This window comes from Scyliorhinus torazame, chromosome 4 (genome assembly GCF_047496885.1).
Source record: "Scyliorhinus torazame isolate Kashiwa2021f chromosome 4, sScyTor2.1, whole genome shotgun sequence".
Taxonomy (NCBI): domain Eukaryota; kingdom Metazoa; phylum Chordata; class Chondrichthyes; order Carcharhiniformes; family Scyliorhinidae; genus Scyliorhinus; species Scyliorhinus torazame.
In genome coordinates, this window is record NC_092710.1 from 333,022,640 (window position 1) to 333,045,647 (window position 23,008).

Consider the following 23,008-nt stretch of genomic DNA (forward strand, 5'->3'; position numbering starts at 1 on the left):
ACGGGGCTCGATGAAGGGTATACTGACAGGCCTCGATGAAGGGTATACTGACAGGCCTCGATGAAGGGTATACTGACGGGGCTCGATGAAGGATATACCGACGATGCTCGATGAAGGGTATACTGACGGGGCCCGATGAAGGGTATACTGACAGGCCTCGATGAAGGGTATACTGACAGGCCTCGATGAAGGGTATACTGACAGGCCACGATGAAGGGCATACTGACGGGGCTCGATGAAGGGTATACTGACGGGGCTCGATGAAGGGTATACTGACAGGCCTCGATGAAGGGTATACTGAATGGGGCTCGATGAAGGGTATACTGACGGGGCTCGATGAAGGGTATACTGACAGGGCTCGATGAAGGGTATACTGACAGGCCTCGATGAAGGGTATACTGACAGGGCCCGATGAAGGGTATACTGACAGGCCTCGATGAAGGGTATACTGACAGGCCTCGATGAAGGGTATACTGACAGGGCTCGATGAAGGGTATACTGGCGGGGACCGATGAAGGGTATACTGACGGGGCTCGATGAAGGGTATACTGACAGGGCTCGATGAAGTGTATACTGACGTGGCTCGATGAAGGGTATACTGACGATGCTCGATGAAGGGTATACTGAATGGGGCTCGATGAAGGATATACTGACACGGCTCGATGAAGGATATACTGACGGGGCTCGATGAAGGGTATACTGACGGGGTTCGATGAAGGGTATACTGACGGGGTTCGATGAAGGGTATACTGACAGGGCTTGATGAAGGGTATACTGACAGTATACCCTTGGAACCAATGTTCTCGGGGGGGGTGTTTGCTAGTGCAGTTGGGGAGGGTTTAAACTAATGTGCCAGGGGGATGGGAACCGATGTAGGAAGTCAGTGGGGACAGAAACAAAAGGCAGGAAGGGAGAGTGTGTAAAGCATGACCAGAGAAAGCAGGGCAGAGAGCAAGGAAGGTCTACATTAAACTGCATTTATTTCAATGCAAGGGGCCTGACGGGCAAAGCGGATGAACTCAGGGCATGGACGGGCACATGGGACTGGGATATTATAGCTATGACTGAAACATGGCTAAGGGAGGGGCAGGACTGGCAGCTCAATGTTCCGGGGTACAGATGCTATAGAAAGGATAGAACAGGAGGTAAGAGAGGAGGGGGAGTGGCGTTTTTGATTAGGGAGAACATCACGGCAGTACTTAGAGGGGATATATCCGAGGGTTCGCCCACTGAGTCTATATGGGTGGAACTGAAAAATAAGAAGGGAGAGATCACCTTGGTAGGACTGTACTACAGGCCCCCAAATAGTCAGCGGGAAATTGAGGAGCAAATATGTAAGGAGATTACAGATAGCTGCAAGAATAATAGGGTGGTAGTAGTAGGGGACTTTAACTTTCCCAACATTGACTGGGACAGCCATAGCATTAGGGGCTTGGATGGAGGGAAATTTGTTGAGTGTATTCAGGAGGAATTTCTCATTCAGTATGTGGATGGACCGACTAGAGAGGGGGCAAAACTTGACCTCGTCTTGGGAAATAAGGAAGGGCAAGTGACAGAAGTGCTAGTGAGGGATCACTTTGGGACAAGTGACCATAATTCCATTAGTTTTAAGATAGCTATGGAGAATGATAGGTCTGGCCCAAGAGTTAAAATTCTTAATTGGGGCAAGGCCAATTTTGATGGTATCAAACAGGAACTTGCAGAGGTAGATTGGGGGAGACTATTGGCAAGCAAAGGGATGGCTGGTAAATGGGAGGCTTTTAAAAATGTGTTAACCAGGGTGCAGGGTAAGCACATTCCCTTTAGAGTGAAGGGCAAGGCTGGTAGAAGTAGGGAACCCTGGATGACTCGAGATATTGAGACTCTGGTCAAAAAGAAGGAGGCATATGACGTACATAAGCAACTGGGATCAAGTAGATCCCTTGAAGAGTATAGAGATTGTCGAAATAGAGTTAAGAGGGAAATCAGGAGGGCAAAAAGGGGACATGAAATTGCTTTGGCAAATAATGCAAGGGAGAATCCAAAGAGATTCTACAGATACATAAAGGGGAAAAGAGTAACTCGGGACAGAGTCGGGCCTCTTAAGGATCAACAAGGACATCTATGTGCAGAGCCACAAGAGTTGGGTGAGATCCTGAATGAATATTTCTCATCGGTATTCACGGTGGAGAAAGGCATGGATGTTAGGAAACTAAGGGAAATAAATAGTGATGTCTTGAGAAGTGTGCATATTACAGAGGAGGAGGTGCTGGAAGTCTTAAAGCGCATCAAGGTAGATAAATCCCCGGGACCTGATGAAATGTATCCCAGGATGTTGTGGGAGGCTAGGGAGGAAATTGCGGGTCCCCTAACCGAGATATTTGAATCATCGGCAGCCACAGGTGAGGTGCCTGAAGATTGGAGAGTGGCGAATGTTGTGCCCTTGTTTAAGAAGGGCAGCAGGGAAAAGCCTGGGAACTACAGACCGGTGAGCCTAACGTCTGTAGTAGGTAAGTTGCTAGAAGGTATTCTGAGAGACAGGATCTACAAGCATTTAGAGAGGCAAGGACTGATTCGGGGCAGTCAGCATGGCTTTGTGCGTGGAAAATCATGTCTCACAAATTTGATTGAGTTTTTTTGAGGGAGTGACCAAGAAGGTAGATGAGGGCAGTGCAGTAGACGTTGTCTACATGGACTTTAGCAAAGCCTTTGACAAGGTACCGCATGGTAGGTTGTTGCAGAAGGTTAAAGCTCACGGGATCCAGGGTGAGGTTGCCAATTGGATTCAAAATTGGCTGGACGACAGAAGGCAGAGGGTGGTTGTAGAGGGTTGTTTTTCAAACTGGAGGCCTGTGACCAGTGGTGTGCCTCAGGGATCGGTGCTGGGTCCACTGTAAGGTTATCTAGGATTGCAACGGGATCTTGATCAATTAGGCCAGTGGGCCGACGAATGGCAGATGGAGTTTAATTTAGATAAATGTGAGGTGATGCATTTTGGCAGATCGAATCAGGCCAGGACCTACTCAGTTAATGGTATGGCGTTGGGGAGAGTTATAGAACAAAGAGATCTAGGAGTACAGGTTCATAGCTCCTTGAAGGTGGAGTCGCACGTGGACAGGGTGGTGAAGAAGGCATTCGGCATGCTTGGTTTCATTGGTCAGAACATTGAATACAGGAGTTGGGACGTCTTGTTGAAGTTGTACAAGACATTGGTACGGCCACACTTGGAATACTGTGTGCAGTTCTGGTCACCCTATTATAGAAAGGATATTATTAAACTAGAAAGAGTGCAGAAAAGATTTACTAGGATGTTGCCGGGACTTGATGGTTTGAGTTATAAGGAGAGGCTGGATAGACTGGGACTTTTTTCCCCGGAGCGTAGGAGGCTTAGGGGTGATCTTATAGAGGTCTATAAAATAATGAGGGGCATAGATAAGGTAGATAGTCAACATCTTTTCCCAAAGGTAGGGGAGTCTAAAACTAGAGGGCATAGGTTTAAGGTGAGAGGGGAGAGATTCAGAAGGGCCCAGAGGGGCAATTTCTTCACTCAGAGGGTAGTGAGTGTCTGGAATGGGCTGCCAGAGGTAGTAGTAGAGGCGGGTACAATTGTGTCTTTCAAAAAGCATTTAGATAGTTACATGGGTAAGATGGGTATAGAGGGTTATGGGCCAAGTGCAGGCAACTGGGACTAGCTTAATGGTAAAAACTGGGCGGCATGGACTGGTTGGGCCGAAGGGCCTGTTTCCATGCTGTAAACTTCTATGATTCTAAACTTCTATGACAGGGCTTGATGAAGGGTATACTGACGGGGCTCGATGAAGGATATACTGATAGGGCTTGATGAAGGGTATACTGACGGGGCTCGATGAAGGGTATACTGACGGGGCTCGATGAAGGATATACTGACGGGGCTCGATGAAGGGTATACTGACGGGGCTCGATGAAGGGTATACTGACGGGGCTCGATGAAGGGTATACTGACGGGGCTTGATGAAGGGTATACTGACGGGGCTCGATGAAGGGTATACTGACGGGGCTCGATGAAGGGTATATTGACGGGGCTCGATGAAGGGTATAACTGACGGGGCTCGATGAAGGCCTGATGAAATAAACTGAAAGGAGGTTCATAGGAACATAAAAGCCAGCATGGGCTGGTTGAACTGAATGCCCTGATTCTGCGCTGTAATTTCTACACAATTCATCAAAATGTGTTGATTGTCGGGCAGCATGGTGGTGCAAGTGGTTAGCACTGTTGCCTCACGGCGCCAAGGTCCCAGGTTCGATCCCGGCTCTGGGTCACTGCCCGTGTGGAGTTTGCACATTCTCCCCGTGTTTGCGTGGGTTTTGCCCCCACAACCCAAAATGATGTGCAGGGTAGGTCGATTGGCCACGCTAAATTGCCCCTTAATTGGAAAAAATAAATTGGATATTCTAAATTTTTTTTTTTTTTTTTTTTTAAAGTGTTGATTGTGGCATTATTACTGATGTAGCAGTATGGGGAAAAATGACCACCAACCCCTTGTCAACAACAGTTAATCAAAAAATGCTGTCAATGAGGACAGTCAATACTAATGAATGAATTGTATTGATGGAGCAAAAAAAATGGATGAAATTATGAATACAGCAGAAAGATGGGATTAAATTTAGGGCAACTCTTTAATATTACTGGCAGGGTAAGGAGGGGCTGAAAGCCATGTTAAAACATCTTGACAGGGAAGTGCTAGAGTAAAGAACCTGCTTGTTTTAAGTAGGTTTAAATTAACACTGCAATGAAATTACTGTGAAAATCCCCTCGTTGCCACATTCCAGCGCATGTTCGGGTGCACTGAGGGTGAATTCAGAATGTCCAATTCATGGGCAGCCCGATGGCTCAGTGGTTTGCATTGCTGCCTCATGACGCCGAGATCCCAGGTTCGATCCCGGCTCTGGGTCACTGTCCGTGTGGAGTTTGCACATTCTCCCCGTGTTTGCGTGGGTTTCACCCTCACAACCCAAAGATGTGCAGGTTAGGTGGATTGGTCACTCTAAATTGCCCCTTCATTGGAAAAAATAAATTGGTACTCTAAATTTAAAAAAAAGAACGTCCAATTCACCTAACAGCACATCTTTTGGGCGGAAACTAGAGCACCTGGAGGAAACCCATGCAGACACGGGGAAAACGTGCAGACTCCGCACAGCCAGTGACCCGAGCCGGGAATCTAAACCGGGTCCCTGGCGATGTGAAGCCACAGTGCTAACCACGTTTCTCCTTCCCCAGGCAGTTTATTCCGGAATCTGGAATACAGGCCCACAAGTGCTGGGTACCTCCCATTATTTTGTCAACACACAGTATTCCCTGCACTGAAACAAGACAACTCAACTGCTCCGTGCTGAAGCTTACACTTCACACATATTGATAATCAACACAATAGTGAACATCAACAGATTAATTCACTGTGTGTGTGTGTGTGTGTGTGTGTGTGTGTTTGGTGGGAATCCATGGGTGACTCCCAGTCCCACTCTTACAAGGCATTCACTTTCACCAGCCATCAGATGTGGAGTACGCTCACCGTAACCTGTCCATGTTACTGACTTAAACGATAGCTGGTGTGAGAAATGGAAAATACAGTGCAGGAGAAGTGCAGCATGTTCCACAGGTCATTATCCTAAGAAGGCTGTCAAGCAGCTTGTACGTTTCCAACATAAACTTTGCTCATCCTCAAACCTCCTGACACTTCCAAATTCCCTCCCTGATTAAACTCTTGTTGGGTCCCGGTGCCTTGGGTGCCCATTTGAACGCAGCTCCCAAAGAAATTAATCTCTCAAATGTGCTCTCTGGTCCAATTCACCACTTAATTGCGAACAATTCTCGGCATCGCACTTCTGGAAGGATATCAAGGCGCTTCAGAGGATATGAAAGAGGTTGACCAGGAACGAGGGAGTTCCAGTTATATAAAGAGATCTTGGAACTGAGAAGGTTATGAGAGCAGTAAGAGGTTTTAAAAATCAATTTTGATCGCGGTCCTATGACAAACGTTTTCGTTCGCAAAGGTGATAGATTTAAAATAATTGATGGTGAACTAGAGATAGATGAAGATAACTTTCTCCACACAAGTGTTAAAATCTAGAACACTCTACCTGCAAATCATGATGGAATCCGATTCCTTTCTAACTTTCAAAAAGCAACTGGACTTGCACTTGTTGAAGACTAATTTGTAGGGTTCTGGGCAAGATGCTGGAATGGGGCTAAATTGACTGTTCCAAGGTGCTAATGCAGGCATTATGGGCCAAATGGCCTCCTTCTGTACTCTTCCCCCAAAATAAAAATATCACAGCAATGCACTCATTGGCTCTGTGTGCCATGCAGGAAGATTGCTGTTCAATTATCATATAATCCCTACAGTGCAGGAGGCCATTCGGTCCATCGAGTCTGCACTGAACCTTCGACAGAGCTCATGTCCACTCACCCCCACCCCAGCTTGCCCCTGTAACCCCATGATCTAACCTGCACATCCCTGGACTGTGGGAGGAAACCGGAGCACTCGGAGGTAACCCACGCAGACACGGGGAGAATGCACAGTGACACAAGGCAAGAATTGAACCCGTGTCCCTGGCGCTGTGAGGCAGCAGGGCTAACCATTGTGCCACCGTGCCGCCCCAATTCTTGGTCTATGTTCCAAAAGTTTTGGCACGGGTTAACACAAAACAAGGGCAGAATCTGGCTCAACCTAATACTACTCATCTTCCCCACACGGCCCGAAAACCCAAAGGCCGTGAACACTTTGAGCAGCAGTCCAGCAAGTGGATAGCAGAGGGAAAATGCATAGTTACAGCAGCAATCAGCAGGGAGGTGCAGCAGACAACGAAGGGTAAAAGAAAGTTTATGCGCATTTACCAAAGACATTTTTTCTTTCCCTCCTTTGCTTCTGTATTTGTGGCAGGGTGTGCACGTTTTCGAACGGCGCTACCTTCTGCTGACACCACAGCACTCGACGATGCCTGCAAGCCTGGACAGAAATACGGGGTTATAAAATGTTCACAGACAACGATACCACATTGAGAAAGATTCTTGGAAGGATGTTACTTCTTAAAATTTGTGGTACGATTGTGTAAACGGTCCAGATCTGCAATCACCCCCTGCCCACGAGTACACATTCCATTCTTTTATACATTTAGAGTACCCAATTCTTTTTTTTTTCCCCAATGAAGGGGCAATTTATCGTGGCCAATCCACCTACTCTGCACATCCTTTGGGTTGTGGGGGTGAGACCCATACAAACACGGGGTGAATGTGCAAACTCCCCACGGACAGTGACCCGGGGCCCAGGTCGAATCCGGGTCCTCGGCGCCGTGAGGCAGCAGTGCTAACCGTGCTGCTCTCGGATCACTTCAATCTTAATTAAGCACTCTCAAATAACCAGCGGACGGCTTCTCCCATTGTGCAAGGACACATTGAATTCAGTTTCCAAAGCATTGCCATTGAAAGTAAAGAAACCAATGCCACTCCTTCCTTTACTCCATTTCAACTCAGTGTCCTCCTCATATTTCATAGCAGCACCTAGTCAGGAGAGAGAGGCTCGATTATCCATCCCTAGATCTCAGTGATCCCAGACATCAACCTGTCAAGGCCAGTCACTTTGAGCACTCCAAAACCGGCCGATTCTGATCACTAGACTCTGGGGTGGTCCCGGCGGATTGGAAATTAGTAAACGTGACACCATTGTTTAAAAAAGGAGGTAGGCTGAAAGCGGGTAATTATAGGCCAGTTACCTTAACTTCAGTAGTAGGGAAGATGCTGGAATCTATCATCAAGGAAGAAATAGCGAGGCATCTGGATGGAAATTGTCCCATTGGACAGACGCAGCATGGGTTCATAAAGGGCAGGTCGTGCCTAACTAATTTAGTGGAATTGTTTGAGGACATTAACAGTGCGGTAGATAACGGGGAGCCAATGGATGTGGTATATCTGGATTTCCAGAAAGCCTTTGACAAGGTGCCACACAAAAGGTTGCTGCATAAGATAAAGATGCATGGTATTAAGGGGAAAGTAGTAGCATGGATAGAGGATTGGTTAATTAATAGAAAGCAAAGAGTGGGGATTAATGGGTGTTTCTCTGGTTGGCAATCAGTAGCTAGTGGTGTCCCTCAGGGATCAGTGTTGGGCCCACAACTGTTCACAATTTACATAGATGATTTGGAGTTGGCGACCAAGGGCAATGTGTCCAAGTTTGCAGACCACACTAAGATAAGTGGTAAAGCAAAAAGTGCAGAGGATACTGGAAGTCTGCAGAGGGATTTGGATAGGCTAAGTGAATGGGCTAGGGTCTGGCAGATGGAATACAATGTTGACAAATGTGAGGTTATCCATTTTGGTAGGAATAACAGCAAAAGGGATTATTATTTAAATGATAAAATATTAAAACATGCTGCTGTGCAGAGAGACCTGGGTGTGCTAGTGCATGAGTCGCAAAAAGTTGGTTTTCAGGTGCAACAGGTGATTAAGAAGGCAAATGGAATTTTGTCCTTCATTGCTAGAGGGATGGAGTTTAAGACTAGGGAGGTTCTGCTGCAATTGTATAAGGTGTTAGTGAGGCCACACCTGGAGTATTGTGTTCAGTTTTGGTCTCCTTACTTGAGAAAGGACGTACTGGCACTGGAGGGTGTGCAGAGGAGATTCACTAGGTTAATCCCAGAGCTGAAGGGGTTGGATTACGAGGAGAGGTTGAGTAGACTGGGACTGTACTCTTTGGAATTTAGAAGGATGAGGGGGGGATCTTATAGAAACATATAAGATTATGAAGGGAATAGATAGGATAGATGCGGGCAGGTTGTTTTCACTGGCGGGTGAAAGCAGAACTAAGGGGCATAGCCTCAAAATAAGGGGAAGTAGATTTAGGACTGAGTTTAGGAGGAACTTCTTCACCCAAAGGGTCGTGACTCTATGGAATTCCTTGCCCAGTGAAGCAGTAGAGGCTCCTTCATTAAATGTTTTAAAGATAAAGATAGATAGTTTTTTGAAGAATAACGGGATTAAGGGTTATGGTGTTCGGCCGGAAGGTGGAGCTGAGTCCACAAAAGATCAGCCACAATCTCATTGAATGGTGGAGCAGGCTCGAGGGGCCAGATGGCCTACTCCTGCTCCTAGTTCTTACGTTCTTATGTTCTTGTGAGGAATTGCCTTGCCTCCACTGTTAAGCACTGCACCATGTTGGCTACTTTCTCAAAGCAAGGCTAATGTTCAGAATTGGACTTGGAATACTAGTGTCATGAGTATGTCACTTTAAGAAATGTTTGGCTGCTCATGTTACTGCAGTGATGTCAGTGTGGGTGGAGCTGGGCTCTGGCTCTGTTTTTTTAGTTTCACTTTGAGAAAAGCTTGTGTCTTTTTGGCTTTGTTTTCAGTGTTGGAGCTGAAGACATAAAAAGCAGGTGTACTGCTGTTCTCTCTGCCATGAAAAGACTATCTCTTGATCATTTGGTGAATTCAGAATTATAAATGTTCTCAGTAGTGAATGTAACCTAATGTGCTTCTGTTAAAAGGTGTTTCTTTTGTCTTCTGGATGTTGTTTGGGAAGTTATTAAAGATTACTTAGTGTTGCTTCCGGGTGCGGCGATGACCAGCTGAGTCGCACGTTTCGGCAGCTCCCGGTGAAACGGACTTTTGGGCTCTTGATAGGAGCCCCAACGGCAAATTTGACGGCTAAAAACACTGTGCGGTAAACCAGAAGGGAATCCCCCCTGGATACGGATGGAAAAAGGAGAAAGTGGCCGGATTGCAGTGGATCCTTTAGAACAGCGGCAAGGAAGGCAAGCAAAAACCAAGATGGCGTCGGAAGGTGGCAGTTTAACATGGGGCCCTGAACAACAAGAGTTCTTGAAATGCTGTGTGGAAGAGATCAAAAAGGAAATGAAGAAAGAGCTGTTGGCCCCGATACTACAGGCGATCGAAGGGCTAAAGGAGGAACAAAAGACCCAGGAGCGGGAGCTTCGGGTCGTGAAGGCAAAGGCAGCCGAGAATGAGGACGACATACAGGGCCTGGTGGTGAAGACGGAGACGCATGAGGCACATCAGAAACGATGTGTGGAAAGGTTGGAGGCACTGGAGAACAACGCAAGGAGGAACAACCTGAGGATTCTTGGTCTTCCTGAAGGTGTGGAGGGAGCGGACGTCGGGGCATATGTGAGCACGATGCTGCACTCGTTAATGGGAGCGGAGGCCCCGACGGGTCCGTTGGAGGTGGAGGGAGCATACCGAGTGATGGCGCGAGGGCCGAGAGCAGGAGAAATTCCCAGAGCCATAGTGGTGAGATTCCTCCGTTTTAAGGATAGAGAAATGGTCCTTCGATGGGCAAAGAAAACTCGGAGCAGTAAATGGGAGAAAACGGTGATCCGCGTTTATCAAGACTGGAGTGCGGAGGTGGCGAGAAGGAGGGCGAGCTTTAATCGGGCCAAGGCGGTGCTTCATAAAAAGAAGATAAAATTTGGAATGCTGCAACCGGCAAGACTGTGGGTCACATATCGAGGGAGGCACCACTACTTTGAGACGGCAGATGAAGCGTGGACTTTTATTGTGGAAGAAAAACTGGAATGAGCGGGTTATTAAAAAGAACGTTTGAACAAAGTGGTGGGGCGAATGTGGGGGGCAAAGAGGGGGGTTAAAAAGGGGGGAAAAGAGGAGTTTTATGTACTAATCCTGCGATGTGGTAACTTTTCTCTCTTCCACAGGTGGTGATGGGGGGAGATGGGGAGGTGGAGGAGATGGGGCGTTGGCCATTGGGGGCGGGGCCAAGGGTTCCCGCGCTATGATAATCATGGCGGGAATAGAGAAGCAGGAAGGAGGGGGCGTCGCACGGTGCGAACCGAGGTCACGGGGGGGAAGCTGAGGTCGGCCAGAGTTTGCTGACTTCTGGGAGCAACATGGGGGAGTAATTACGCTAGCGGGGGATCTAGCGGGGGGGGGGGTGGGAGGGGGGAATTACTGGGTTGCTGCTGCTGGGGAGAGGGGGGAGCTGGTATGGGAGGGGATGGGCGGGGGGGGCACCGCCTGGGGGAGATACAGCTGCGTGGGAACCGGGTGAGGAGCTGGAAAAAGGTGATGGCTAATCGACAAGGGGGGGGGGTAGGAAGCCCCCCAACCCGGCTGATCACGTGGAACGTGAGAGGGCTGAACGGGCCGATAAAGAGGGCACGGGTACTCGCACACCTTAAGAAACTTAAGGCAGATGTGGTTATGTTACAGGAAACGCACCTGAAACTGATAGACCAGGTTAGGCTACGCAAAGGATGGGTGGGGCAGGTGTTCCATTCGGGGCTAGATGCGAAAAACAGGGGGGTGGCTATATTAGTGGGGAAGCGGGTAATGTTCGAGGCAAAGACTATAGTGGCGGATAACGGGGGCAGATACGTGATGGTGAGTGGCAAACTACAGGGGGAGACGGTGGTTTTGGTAAACGTATATGCCCCGAACTGGGATGATGCCAATTTTATGAGGCGGATGCTAGGACGCATTCCGGACCTAGAGATGGGAAAGCTGATAATGGGGGGAGATTTTAATACGGTGTTGGAACCAGGGCTGGATAGGTCGAAGTCCAGGACTGGAAGGAGGCCGGCAGCAGCCAAGGTACTTAAAGATTTTATGGAGCAGATGGGAGGTGTAGACCCGTGGAGATTTAGCAGACCTAGGTGTAAGGAGTTCTCGTTTTTCTCCTATGTCCATAAAGTCTACTCGCGAATAGACTTTTTTGTGCTGGGTAGGGCGTTGATCCCGAAGGTGAGGGGAACGGAGTATACGGCTATAGCCATTTCGGATCACGCTCCACACTGGGTAGACTTGGAGATAGGGGAGGAAACAGGAGGGCGCCCACCCTGGAGAATGGACATGGGACTAATGGCAGATGAGGGGGGGTGTCTAAGGGTGAGGGGGTGCATTGAAAAGTACTTGGAACTCAATGATAATGGGGAGGTCCAGGTGGGAGTGGTCTGGGAGGCGTTGAAGGCGGTGGTTAGAGGGGAGCTGATATCAATAAGGGCACATAAAGGGAAGCAGGAGAGTAAGGAACGGGAGCGGTTGCTGCAAGAACTTTTGAGGGTGGACAGACAATATGCGGAAGCACCGGAGGAGGGACTGTACAGGGAAAGGCAAAGGCTACATGTAGAATTTGACTTGCTGACTACGGGCACTGCAGAGGCACAGTGGAGGAAGGCACAGGGTGTACAGTACGAATATGGGGAGAAGGCGAGCAGGTTGCTGGCACACCAATTGAGGAAAAGGGGAGCAGCGAGGGAAATAGGGGGAGTGAGGGATGAGGAAGGAGAGATGGAGCGGGGAGCGGAGAGAGTGAATGGAGTGTTCAAGACATTTTATAAAAAATTATATGAAGCTCAACCCCCGGATGGGAGGGAGAGAATGATGGGCTTCTTGGATCGGCTGGAATTTCCCAAGGTGGAAGAGCAGGAAAGGGTGGGACTGGGAGCACAGATCGAGGTAGAAGAAGTGGTGAAAGGAATTAGGAGCATGCAGGCGGGAAAGGCCCTGGGACCGGATGGATTCCCAGTCGAATTCTATAGAAAATATGTGGACTTGCTCGCCCCGGTATTGACGAGGACCTTTAATGAGGCAAAGGAAAGGGGACAACTGCCCCCGACTATGCCTGAAGCAACGATATCGCTTCTCTTAAAGAAGGAAAAGGACCCGCTACAATGCGGGTCCGATAGACCTATTTCCCTCCTAAATGTAGATGCCAAGATCCTGGCCAAGGTAATGGCAATGAGAATAGAGGAATGTGTCCCGGGGGTGGTCCACGAGGACCAAACTGGGTTTGTGAAGGGGAGACAGCTGAACACGAATATACGGAGGCTGTTAGGGGTAATGATGATGGCCCCACCAGAGGGGGAAACGGAGATAGTAGTGGCGATGGATGCCGAGAAAGCATTTGATAGAGTGGAGTGGGATTATTTGTGGGAGGTGTTGAGGAGATTTGGTTTTGGAGAGGGGTATGTTAGATGGGTGCAGCTGTTGTATAGGGCCCCGATGGAGAGCGTGGTCACGAATGGACGGGGATCTGCATATTTTCGGCTCCATAGAGGGACAAAGCAGGGATGCCCTCTGTCCCCATTATTGTTTGCACTGGCGATTGAGCCCCTGGCGATAGCGTTGAGGGGTTTCAAGAAGTGGAGGGGAGTACTTAGAGGAGGAGAAGAACACCGGGTATCTTTGTATGCAGACGATTTGCTACTATACGTGGCAGACCCGGCAGAGGGGATGCCAGAAATAATGCGGATACTTGGGGAGTTTGGGGATTTTTCAGGGTATAAATTGAACATGGGGAAAAGTGAGTTGTTTGTGGTGCATCCAGGGGAGCAGAGTAGAGAAATAGAGGACCTACCGTTGAGGAAGGTAACAGGGGACTTTCGTTACCTGGGGATCCAGATAGCCAAGAATTGGGGCACATTGCATAGGTTAAATTTAACGCGGTTGGTGGAACAAATGGAGGAGGATTTTAAGAGATGGGATATGGTATCCCTGTCACTGGCAGGGAGGGTGCAGGCGGTTAAGATGGTGGTCCTCCCGAGATTCCTCTTTGTGTTTCAGTGCCTCCCGGTGGTGATCACGAAGGCTTTTTTTAAAAGGATTGAAAAGAGCATCATGGGTTTTGTGTGGGCCGGGAAGACCCCGAGAGTGAGGAAGGGATTCTTACAGCGTAGCAGGGATAGGGGGGGGCTGGCACTACCGAGCCTAAGTGAGTATTATTGGGCCGCTAATATTTCAATGGTGAGTAAGTGGATGGGAGAGGAGGAGGGAGCGGCGTGGAAGAGATGAGAGAGGGCGTCCAAAGGGGGACTAGCCTACAGGCTATGGTGACAGCCCCATTGCCATTCTCACCGAGGAACTACACCACAAGCCCGGTGGTGGTGGCTACACTGAAGATTTGGAGACAGTGGAGACGGCATAGGGGAAAGACTGGAGCCTTGGGGGGGTCCCCGATAAGGAACAACCATAGGTTTGCCCCGGGGGGAATGGATGGGGGATATGGAATGTGGCAAAGAGCAGGAATAACGCAACTGAAAGATCTGTTTGTGGATGGGAAGTTCGCGAGTCTGGGAGCGCTGACCGAGAAATATGGGTTGCCCCAAGGGAATGCATTCAGGTATATGCAACTGAGGGCTTTTGCGAGGCAACAGGTGAGGGAATTCCCGCAGCTCCCGACACAAGAGGTGCAGGACAGAGTGATCTCAAAGACATGGGTGGGGGATGGTAAGGTGTCAGATATATATAGGGAAATGAGGGACGAAGGGGAGACTATGGTAGATGAACTAAAAGGGAAATGGGTAGAAGAGCTGGGGGAGGAGATCGAGGAGGGGCTGTGGGCAGATGCCCTAAGCAGGGTAAACTCGTCGTCCTCGAGTGCCAGGCTAAGCCTGATTCAGTTTAAGGTATTACACAGGGCGCATATGACTGGAGCACGGCTCAGTAAATTTTTTGGGGTGGAGGATAGGTGCGCGAGGTGCTCGAGAAGCCCAGCGAATCATACCCATATGTTTTGTTCATGCCCGGCACTACAGGGATTTTGGATGGGGGTGACAAAGGTGCTTTCAAAAGTAGTGGGGGTCCGGGTCGAACCAAGCTGGGGGTTGGCTATATTTGGGGTTGCACAAGAGCTGGGAGTGCAGGAGGCAAGAGAGGCCGATGTTTTGGCCTTTGCGTCCCTAGTAGCCCGGCGCAGGATATTGTTAATGTGGAAAGACGCCAAGCCCCCGGGGGTGGAGACCTGGATAAATGACATGGCAGGGTTTATAAAGCTAGAGCGGATTAAGTTCGTTCTAAGGGGGTCGGCTCAAGGGTTCACCAGGCGGTGGCAACCGTTCGTCGAATACCTCGCAGAAAGATAGATGGAATGGAAAAAAGAAGGCAGCAGCAGCAGCCCAGGATCGGGGGGAGGGCGGGGGGGGAGGAACCAGAAGGACTCTCAGGGTTGTTAATATATACTGTATAATATGTATAGGTCGTTGCAACAGATAATTATATATTGGACTGTTAAATTATATTTTTGGAGAGTGTTACTTGTGATAAGGCAGTTGCCAATTAGGGTTAGTTTTCATTTTTGTTATTTATTATTTATTCATTTTTTGTTTATAAAATAGGTCATTGTTATTTGTGTTGTTATAATATTGTGTAAAGGATGCACAATGCACTGTGTTGGTTGACCAAAAATTTTCAATAAAATATTTATTTTTAAAAAAAAGATTACTTAGTGTTGTATTCTTTGGGGGTTGTATTTGAATTGATGGTTGCTAAGATGTTCACTGTATGTTTCAAAAAGGTTAACTTGGAGTTCATAGAATAAACATTGTTTTACTTTAAAAAGTACTTTTCCATTTCTGCTGTACCACACCTGTAGAGTGGGCCGTGTGCTCCCCATACCACAATCTATTAAAAGTTGTAGGTCAGGTGAACTCCATGATACACTTTGGGGTTCTCGAAACCCTGGTCTATAACACCAGAGGACCAGATAGGCACAAGCAACGAGAAGGGGGGGCTATGTTTGAAAATATACGGACAGCAACTGGGCAGAGCTCGAACACCACTGGACAAGACCAGACAAAAATGGGAGGACGAACTGGGGACAGAGGTAGGATGGGGACTCTGGAGCGAAGCACTGAGCAGGGTGAACTCCACCTCCTCCTGCGCAAGGCTGCCTAATGCAGCTCAAAGTGGTGCACAGAGCGCGCCTGACCAGAACCCGAATGAGCAGGTTCTTCCCGGAGGTGGAGGACAAATGTGAACGGTGCCAGAGGGGCCCAGCCAACCACATCCACATGTTTTGGGCTTGTCCCAAGCTTGCTGGGTTCTGGACAGCCTTCTCCGAGGCAATGTCCAAGGTTGTGGGGGTGAGGGTGAAGCCATGCCCTATAGTGGCAATTTTCGGGGTATCGGAGCAGCCAGAGTTACACATGGTGAAGGACAAAACAAACCTCCCCGTAAAATAAAGTAAATTAGCGCAGGCAAGAAAAATGTAATGTATATACACAACTGTTTATAAATATGAGAAAAGCCAATAAAAAGATTTAAAAAAAAAAAGAATTGGAATTGGAAAAGGACCAGTCCCATGGACCAATCATTCCATACGACAGTTCTTTTGATAATACAGGAGCGGTGGGGCACCAGTAAAGCACAGTTTCTGAATGCAGCTGTACCTTTAAGCACCGAATCTTCAAGGCGTTCAGACATCTCATCCAGCTGCTGCTCGTACTGTGGGTCAGAGAAATAATGCTTGGGCTCAGCGAGCTTGCGTTGTAATCGTTCTAATCGCCTCTGCTCTTTCTCGGCTTCCCGATCGGCCTGCTTCTTTATCCATTCAGCCATGCTGTACAAAGAAAACAATTATTGCAGGTTTCTCCAATGACACAGTGACAGACACAAGTTAGGCTTCCCTTTCTCCTCTCCTGTTGATTCTTGACTGTACACGAGTAATGCAGCTCTCTGACACATCAATAAACCTCCATGTTTGAGCATCCGAACACAAAGTCTAGACTTTCTACAGCACCTTTCCTGAACTGAGAACATTACAAAATGCTTTCCATCCGATTACATACTTTTTGAACTGGAGTCATTGTTATGATAGAGGAAACAGAGCAGTGCAGCTCCCCCTCAATACTGCACTGGACTGGACTATATTCTGGGTTCAAGGCTCTGGAGTGGAGCTTGAACTGACACCTTTCTGACTCAAGAGGCAGGAAGGCTACCAACCGAGCCACTGCTAACAGACTGCATCAGTCAGCAAATGCTTCACCCCAACTCTATCCTCACCTGTTAGCCCAGGCTGGTAGCAGCAGGGGCAAGAATTCTAGCTGATTCCCTCATTAGACAGGAGCATTGCAGCCACAAGAAACACTCAATGTTCCTTCTGAGCTGCTCAGGTACGTGACTATGCAGCAGTCCACAACCTACCCACAGAGTTCAAACAAGTCACACATAAGAAGCGGCCCTGTTAAGATGTGTGCATGTGGGGACTTCCGGGTGCGGCTATGCAGAGCTAGGTCGCACATTCGGCAGCTCCTGCTTGGAACGGACTTTTGGGCTCTTTTACAGGGCCCCCACGGCATTTGTTTGACATTTCCCGGTGTGGGAAGAAGGCGGCAATATTCCCCCGACAGTGTCCCCCAGGAAGGGTATGTCTCTTGGTTGCCAGACACACGCAGAAACAGTGAAAGATTTGGCTGCAACTACAGGATAAACAGGGCCTCTTCCAGCATGCAGGCGGGGGAAGGGCAAGCTTAAAGCTGCAAGCTGACCTGAGGGCCTGTATCAAAGGTGAATTCTAGCAGCAGAGGGAACAACTGTGAAAAGACCTCATCAAGGCCACTGAAGGGACTTCCGGTTGCGGTGATGCCTAGCTAGCCGCACGCTTCGGCGGCTCCAGCTCCGACGGACCTTCGGGCTCTTTTAAGAGCCCCAACGGGGAATTTTTCGACGACGCAACCCGGTGTGGGGCGTGTGAGAAGGGAGTCCCCCCCAAACGAAGGAGGAAAAAACCGGCGGCGGCGGCTGCAGCGCGAGGAATCGTCGACCAAAGGGTCAGAAAGAGAGAAGTACAAGATGGCGGCGGAGAAAGCGCAGGCGACATGGGGGCCTGAGCATGAAATTGTGAGACGGTGCGTGGAGCTGCTGAAGAGGGAGGTGCTGACCCCGTTGCTACAGGCAATTGAGGGGCTCAAGGAGACATTAAAGACCCAGGAGACAGAGCTCCGTGTGGTGGAGCAGAAGGTGACAGATATTGAGGACGAGATCCTGGGCCTGGCGGTTAAGACACAGACGCACGAGGCACTTCATAAAAAGTGTACTGAAAGGATCGAAGCCCTAGAAAATGGAGCGCGAAGGAAGAACCTTCGGATACTGGGTCTCCCTGAGGGTGTGGAAGGAGTGGACTGTGGAGCGTACGCAAGTACGATGCTGAACTCACTGATGGGTGCTGAGGCCCCTACGGGCCCCTTGGAGGTGGAGTGGGCAAATCGGATTCCGGCGAGAAGACCAAAAGCGGGAGAACCACCCAGGGCGATAATCGTGCGATTTTACCGCCTTAAGGATAGAGAAGAGGTCCTGAGATGGGCTAAAAAGGTGCGGAGTAGCAGATGGGAGAATGCAGTGGTACGGGTATACCAGGATTGGAGTGCGGAGGTGGCGAGAAGGAGGGCGAGCTTCAACCGAGCCAAAGAGGTGTTGCATAAAAGGAAGGTGAAGTTCGGGATGCTGCAGCCGGCAAGACTATGGGTCACGTATCAGGAGAGACACCATTATTTCGAGACGGCGGAGGAAGCATGGACCTTCATCAAAGAAGAGAAATTGGATCGGAACTGAGGGACTGATGCTGCAGGAAATGTTATTGTTAATGTTACGGTGGAAGTTAATTGAGACGTAAACAGGGAAGGGGGGAGACATTGGGGAAATGTGGGCGCCGGTGAGGGGGGAAAGACGGGACATAGTTGGAGAATGGGGAAGGGGAGGGGGAGGGGAAAGGGAGCTGCGCCATAAGAGGCGGGTCAGGTAAAGGGATGTTCCCGCACCAGAAAGAATAAGGCGGGAAGACAGGCGCAAGGCGGATGGGAGTTCCCCACATGGGGGGGGTCGAGGAGTGAGCAGGAGTAGCCGGGGTCAGTTGAAGTTAGCTGACTTACGGAAGTAATATGGGGGGAGCAATCAAGCTAGAAAGAGATCTAGCGGGGAGGGGAGGAGGGAGGGAGAAGGGGGGGGGGGACAACTGGGTTGCTGCTGCGGAAATCCAAAAGGAAATGGCTAAAGAGTGGGTGGGCGGGGATGGTGTGCGACGCTGGGGGAGCGAGCGGGAGCGCGGAGGCGGGATATGGGACTGGCCTAGAGAAGGTAATGGCTAGTCGACACGGGAGGGGGGCAGGTAGCCCCCTAGTGAGGCTGATCACGTGGAACGTGAGAGGCCTGAACGGACCGATAAAAAGGGCCCGAGTGCTCGCGCATTTGAAAGGACTAAGGGCAGACGTAGTTATGCTCCAAGAGACGCACCTAAAGGTGGCGGACCAAGTTAGGCTAAGGAAAGGATGGGTGGGACAGGTGTTCCACTCAGGACTGGACGCAAAGAATAGAGGGGTGGCCATTTTGGTGGGGAAACAGGTCGCATTTGAAGCAAAGAACATCGTAGCAGATAGCGGAGGTAGATATGTAATGGTGAGTGGCAGGCTGGAGGGAATGGAGGTCGTGTTGGTTAACGTGTATGCCCCAAACTGGGACGATGCGGGATTTATGAGACGGATGCTGGGGCGTATACCGGACCTGGAGGTAGGAAACTTGATTTTAGGAGGGGACTTTAATACGGTGCTGGACCCGGGGCTAGATAGATCCAGCTCAAGGACCGGAAGAAGGCCGGCAGCGGCCAAGGTACTTAAGGGGTTTATGGACCAAATGGGGGGAGTGGATCCATGGCGATTTCTTAGACCTAGGGCTAGGGAGTATTCCTTCTTCTCCCATGTCCATAAAGTGTACTCCCGGATAGATTTTTTTGTTTTGGGAAGGTCGTTGATCTCTAGGGTGGAAGAAGCTGAGTACTCAGCCATAGCGGTTTCGGATCATGCCCCACATTGGGTGGACCTGGAATTAGGAGAGGAAAGGGAGCAGAGAACACTCTGGCGATTAGATGTGGGACTGATGGCGGATGAGGGAGTGTGTGCAAGAGTGCGGGGGTGTATTGAGAGATACCTGGAGGTCAATGACGACGGCGAGGTCCCGGTGGGAGTGGTATGGGAAGCACTAAAAGCGGTGGTCAGAGGAGAGCTGATCTCCATTGGGGCCCACAAAAGGAAAACAGAGGCCAAGGAAAGGGAAAGATTACTGGGGGAGATTTTAAGGGTGGATAGGGAATTTGCAGAGACCCCGGAGGAGGAATTGTACAGGGAGAGGAGACGACTCCAGACGGAATTTGACCTTCTGACCACCAGAAAGGCGGAGGTACTGTGGAGGAAGGCACAGGGGAGGAGGTATGAATATGGGGAAAAGGCGAGTCGCCTGTTGGCTCATCAATTGCGAAAGAGGGCAGCAGCGAGGGAAATAGGAGGAATTAGAGACGAAAGGGGAGACACGGTGCGAAGGGCAGGAAAGATAAATGAGGTGTTCAAGACCTTCTATGAGGAACTGTATAGGTCTCAACCCCCAGAGGGAGAGGAGGGGATGCGGCAGTTCCTGGACCAATTGAGGTTCCCGAAAGTGGAGGAGCGGGGGGTGGTAGGCCTGGGGGCACCGATTGGGGTGGACGAGGTTATTAAGGGACTGGGAAGCATGCAAGCAGGGAAGGCCCCAGGACCAGACGGGTTCCCGGTGGAGTATTACAGAAAATATGTGGACTTGTTGGCCCCGTTGATGGTGAGGACGTTCAATGAGGCCAGGAAAGGGGGGACTCTACCCCCGACGATGTCGGAGGCGACGATATCGTTAATTTTGAAGAGGGATAAAGATCCGTTGCAGTGCGGGTCCTATAGACCCATTTCATTGTTGAACGTGGACGCCAAATTGTTGGCAAAGGTACTGGCATCGAGGATAGAGGACTGTGTCCCGGGGGTGGTGCACGAAGACCAGACAGGGTTCGTAAAAGGGAGACAACTGAATGTTAACGTGCGACGACTATTAGGGGTGATAATGATGCCCCCAGTGGAGGGGGAGGCAGAGATAGTGGCGGCAATGGACGCAGAGAAGGCATTTGATAGGGTGGAGTGGGAGTATTCATGGGAAGTGTTAAGGAGGTTTGGGTTTGGGAACGGGTTTATTAGCTGGGTTAGACTTCTTTATGGGGCTCCAACGGCAAGCGTAGTTACAGGTCGACATAGATCGGAGTATTTCCGACTATATAGGGGAACAAGACAGGGATGCCCGCTGTCTCCATTGTTGTTCGCGTTGGCAATTGAACCTCTGGCCATGGCGTTGAGAGACTCCAGGAAATGGAGAGGGGTGATTAGAGGGGGAGAAGAACACCGAGTCTCGTTATATGCGGATGACCTATTGTTATACGTGTCGGACCCAGCGGGGGGAATGATAGAGGTTATGCGAATTTTGAGGGGGTTCGGGGATTTCTCGGGGTATAGGCTAAACATGGGGAAGAGTGAATTATTTGTGATACATCCAGGGGACCAGAGTAGAGAGATAGAAGGCTTGCCTCTAAGGAAAGTGGAAAGAAACTTCCGATACCTGGGGATTCAGATCGCTAGGAGCTGGGGAACCTTGCACAGACTTAATCTGACACGGTTGGTAGAACAAATGGAGGAGGACTTCAAGAGGTGGGACATGCAGCCTCTATCGCTGGCCGGCAGGGTGCAAGCAATTAAGATGATGGTCCTCCCGAGGTTCTTATTTGTATTTCAATGTCTCCCTATCCTAATCACTAAGACCTTTTTTAATAAAATAGACAGGAGCATCACGAGCTTCGTGTGGGCAGGGAAAGTTCCGAGAGTAAGGAGGGGGTTCCTTCAGCGTAGTAGGGACAGAGGAGGATTGGCACTACCGAACTTGGGCGATTACTATTGGGCCGCCAATGTGGCAATGATACGTAAATGGATGATGGAGGGTGAGGGAGCGGCGTGGGAAAGACTGGAGAGAAAGTCCTGTAAAGGGACGAGTTTAGAGGCGCTGGTGACGGCGCCGCTACCGATCTCACCTAAAAAGTTTACCACGAACCCGGTGGTGGCGGCAACATTAAATATCTGGGGACAGTGGAGGCGACAGAGAGGGGTGCGGGGAGCCCTGGTGGGGTCCCCAATCAGGAACAACCATAGGTTCGCCCCAGGAAGAATGGATGGAGGATTTCAGAGCTGGTTCCAGTTGGGAATTAGGAGGGTGGGAGATTTATTTATAGATGGGACTTTTGCGAGCTTGGGAGCATTGGAGGAAAAGTATAAGTTGCCCCGGGGAAATTTCTTGAGATATATGCAGGTGAGGGCATTTACTAGACAACAGGTGAGGGAATTTCCATTGCTCCCGACACAGGGGATACAGGACAGGGTGCTTTCAGGGGTGTGGGTCGGAGAGGGCAAGGTGTCAGAGATTTACCGAGAGATGAGGGAAGAGGGGGAGGAGTCGGTGGGCGAACTAAAAGGAAAGTGGGAAGAAGAACTAGGGGAGGAGATAGAGGAGGGTATGTGGGCTGATGCCCTAAGCAGGGTAAATTCCTCTTCCTCATGCGCCAGGCTTAGCCTGATTCAATTTAAGGTGCTACATAGAGCACACATAACGGGAGCAAGATTGAGCAGGTTCTTTGGAGTGGAGGACAAATGTGGGAGGTGTGGCGGGAGCCCGGCAAACCACGCACATATGTTTTGGGCATGCCCGGCACTGGAAGGGTATTGGAAGGGAGTGACGGGAGTGATTTCGCGGGTGGTGAAGGCCCGGGTCAAACCAGGCTGGGGGTTAGCTCTATTTGGAGTTGCGGAAGAGCCGGGAGTGCAGGAGGCGAAAGAGGCTGACGTTGTGGCCTTTGCGTCCCTAGTAGCCCGGCGCAGGATCCTACTCATGTGGAAGGAGGCGAAACCCCCCGGACTGGAGGCCTGGGTAAATGATATGGCGGGGTTCATTAAACTGGAGCAGATAAAGTTTGCCCTGAGAGGATCGGCTCAAGGGTTCACCAGGCGGTGGCAGCCATTTCTCGACTACCTAGGGGAACGTTAGAGGGAAGACAGATGACCAGCAGCAGCAACCCAGGGGGAGGGGGGGGGAGGGGGGGTTTAGTTTAGGTCAAAGATAAAGGGGTTTTGTTACTTGTGTATTGTTTAAAATTTCTGTATTGTTATTGTTGCGTTTGCTTTGTAAGAGGGGAAAAATTGTTGTTTGGGAAAAAAATTTCAATAAAACATTTATAAAAAAAAAAAGATGTGTGCATGTGCACATCCTCATCATGTGCCAGGCTTAGCCTGATACAATTCAGGCTAATTGTATCCTACCGGGTACACATGACGGTGGCCCGGATGAGCAAGTTTTTTAGGGTAGAGGAGAGGTGTGCGAGGTACGCTGGAAGCCCAGCAAATCATGTCCACATGTTTTGGG

General features: G+C 49.7%; 1 protein-coding gene across 1 annotated transcript in view; it reads right to left on the reverse strand.

Annotated features, from left to right (window-relative positions):
• The window catches only part of sde2 (SDE2 telomere maintenance homolog (S. pombe)), a 77,046-nt gene that overhangs the window by 32,688 nt on the left and 21,350 nt on the right, over nt 1-23,008 (reverse strand). The window contains exons 4-5 of the mRNA XM_072500217.1: nt 16,153-16,322; nt 6,854-6,965 (exon numbers count right to left, since the gene is read on the reverse strand). Coding sequence (XP_072356318.1) covers nt 6,854-6,965; nt 16,153-16,322 — 282 coding nt within the window. The remainder of the gene's footprint in view (nt 1-6,853; nt 6,966-16,152; nt 16,323-23,008) is intronic.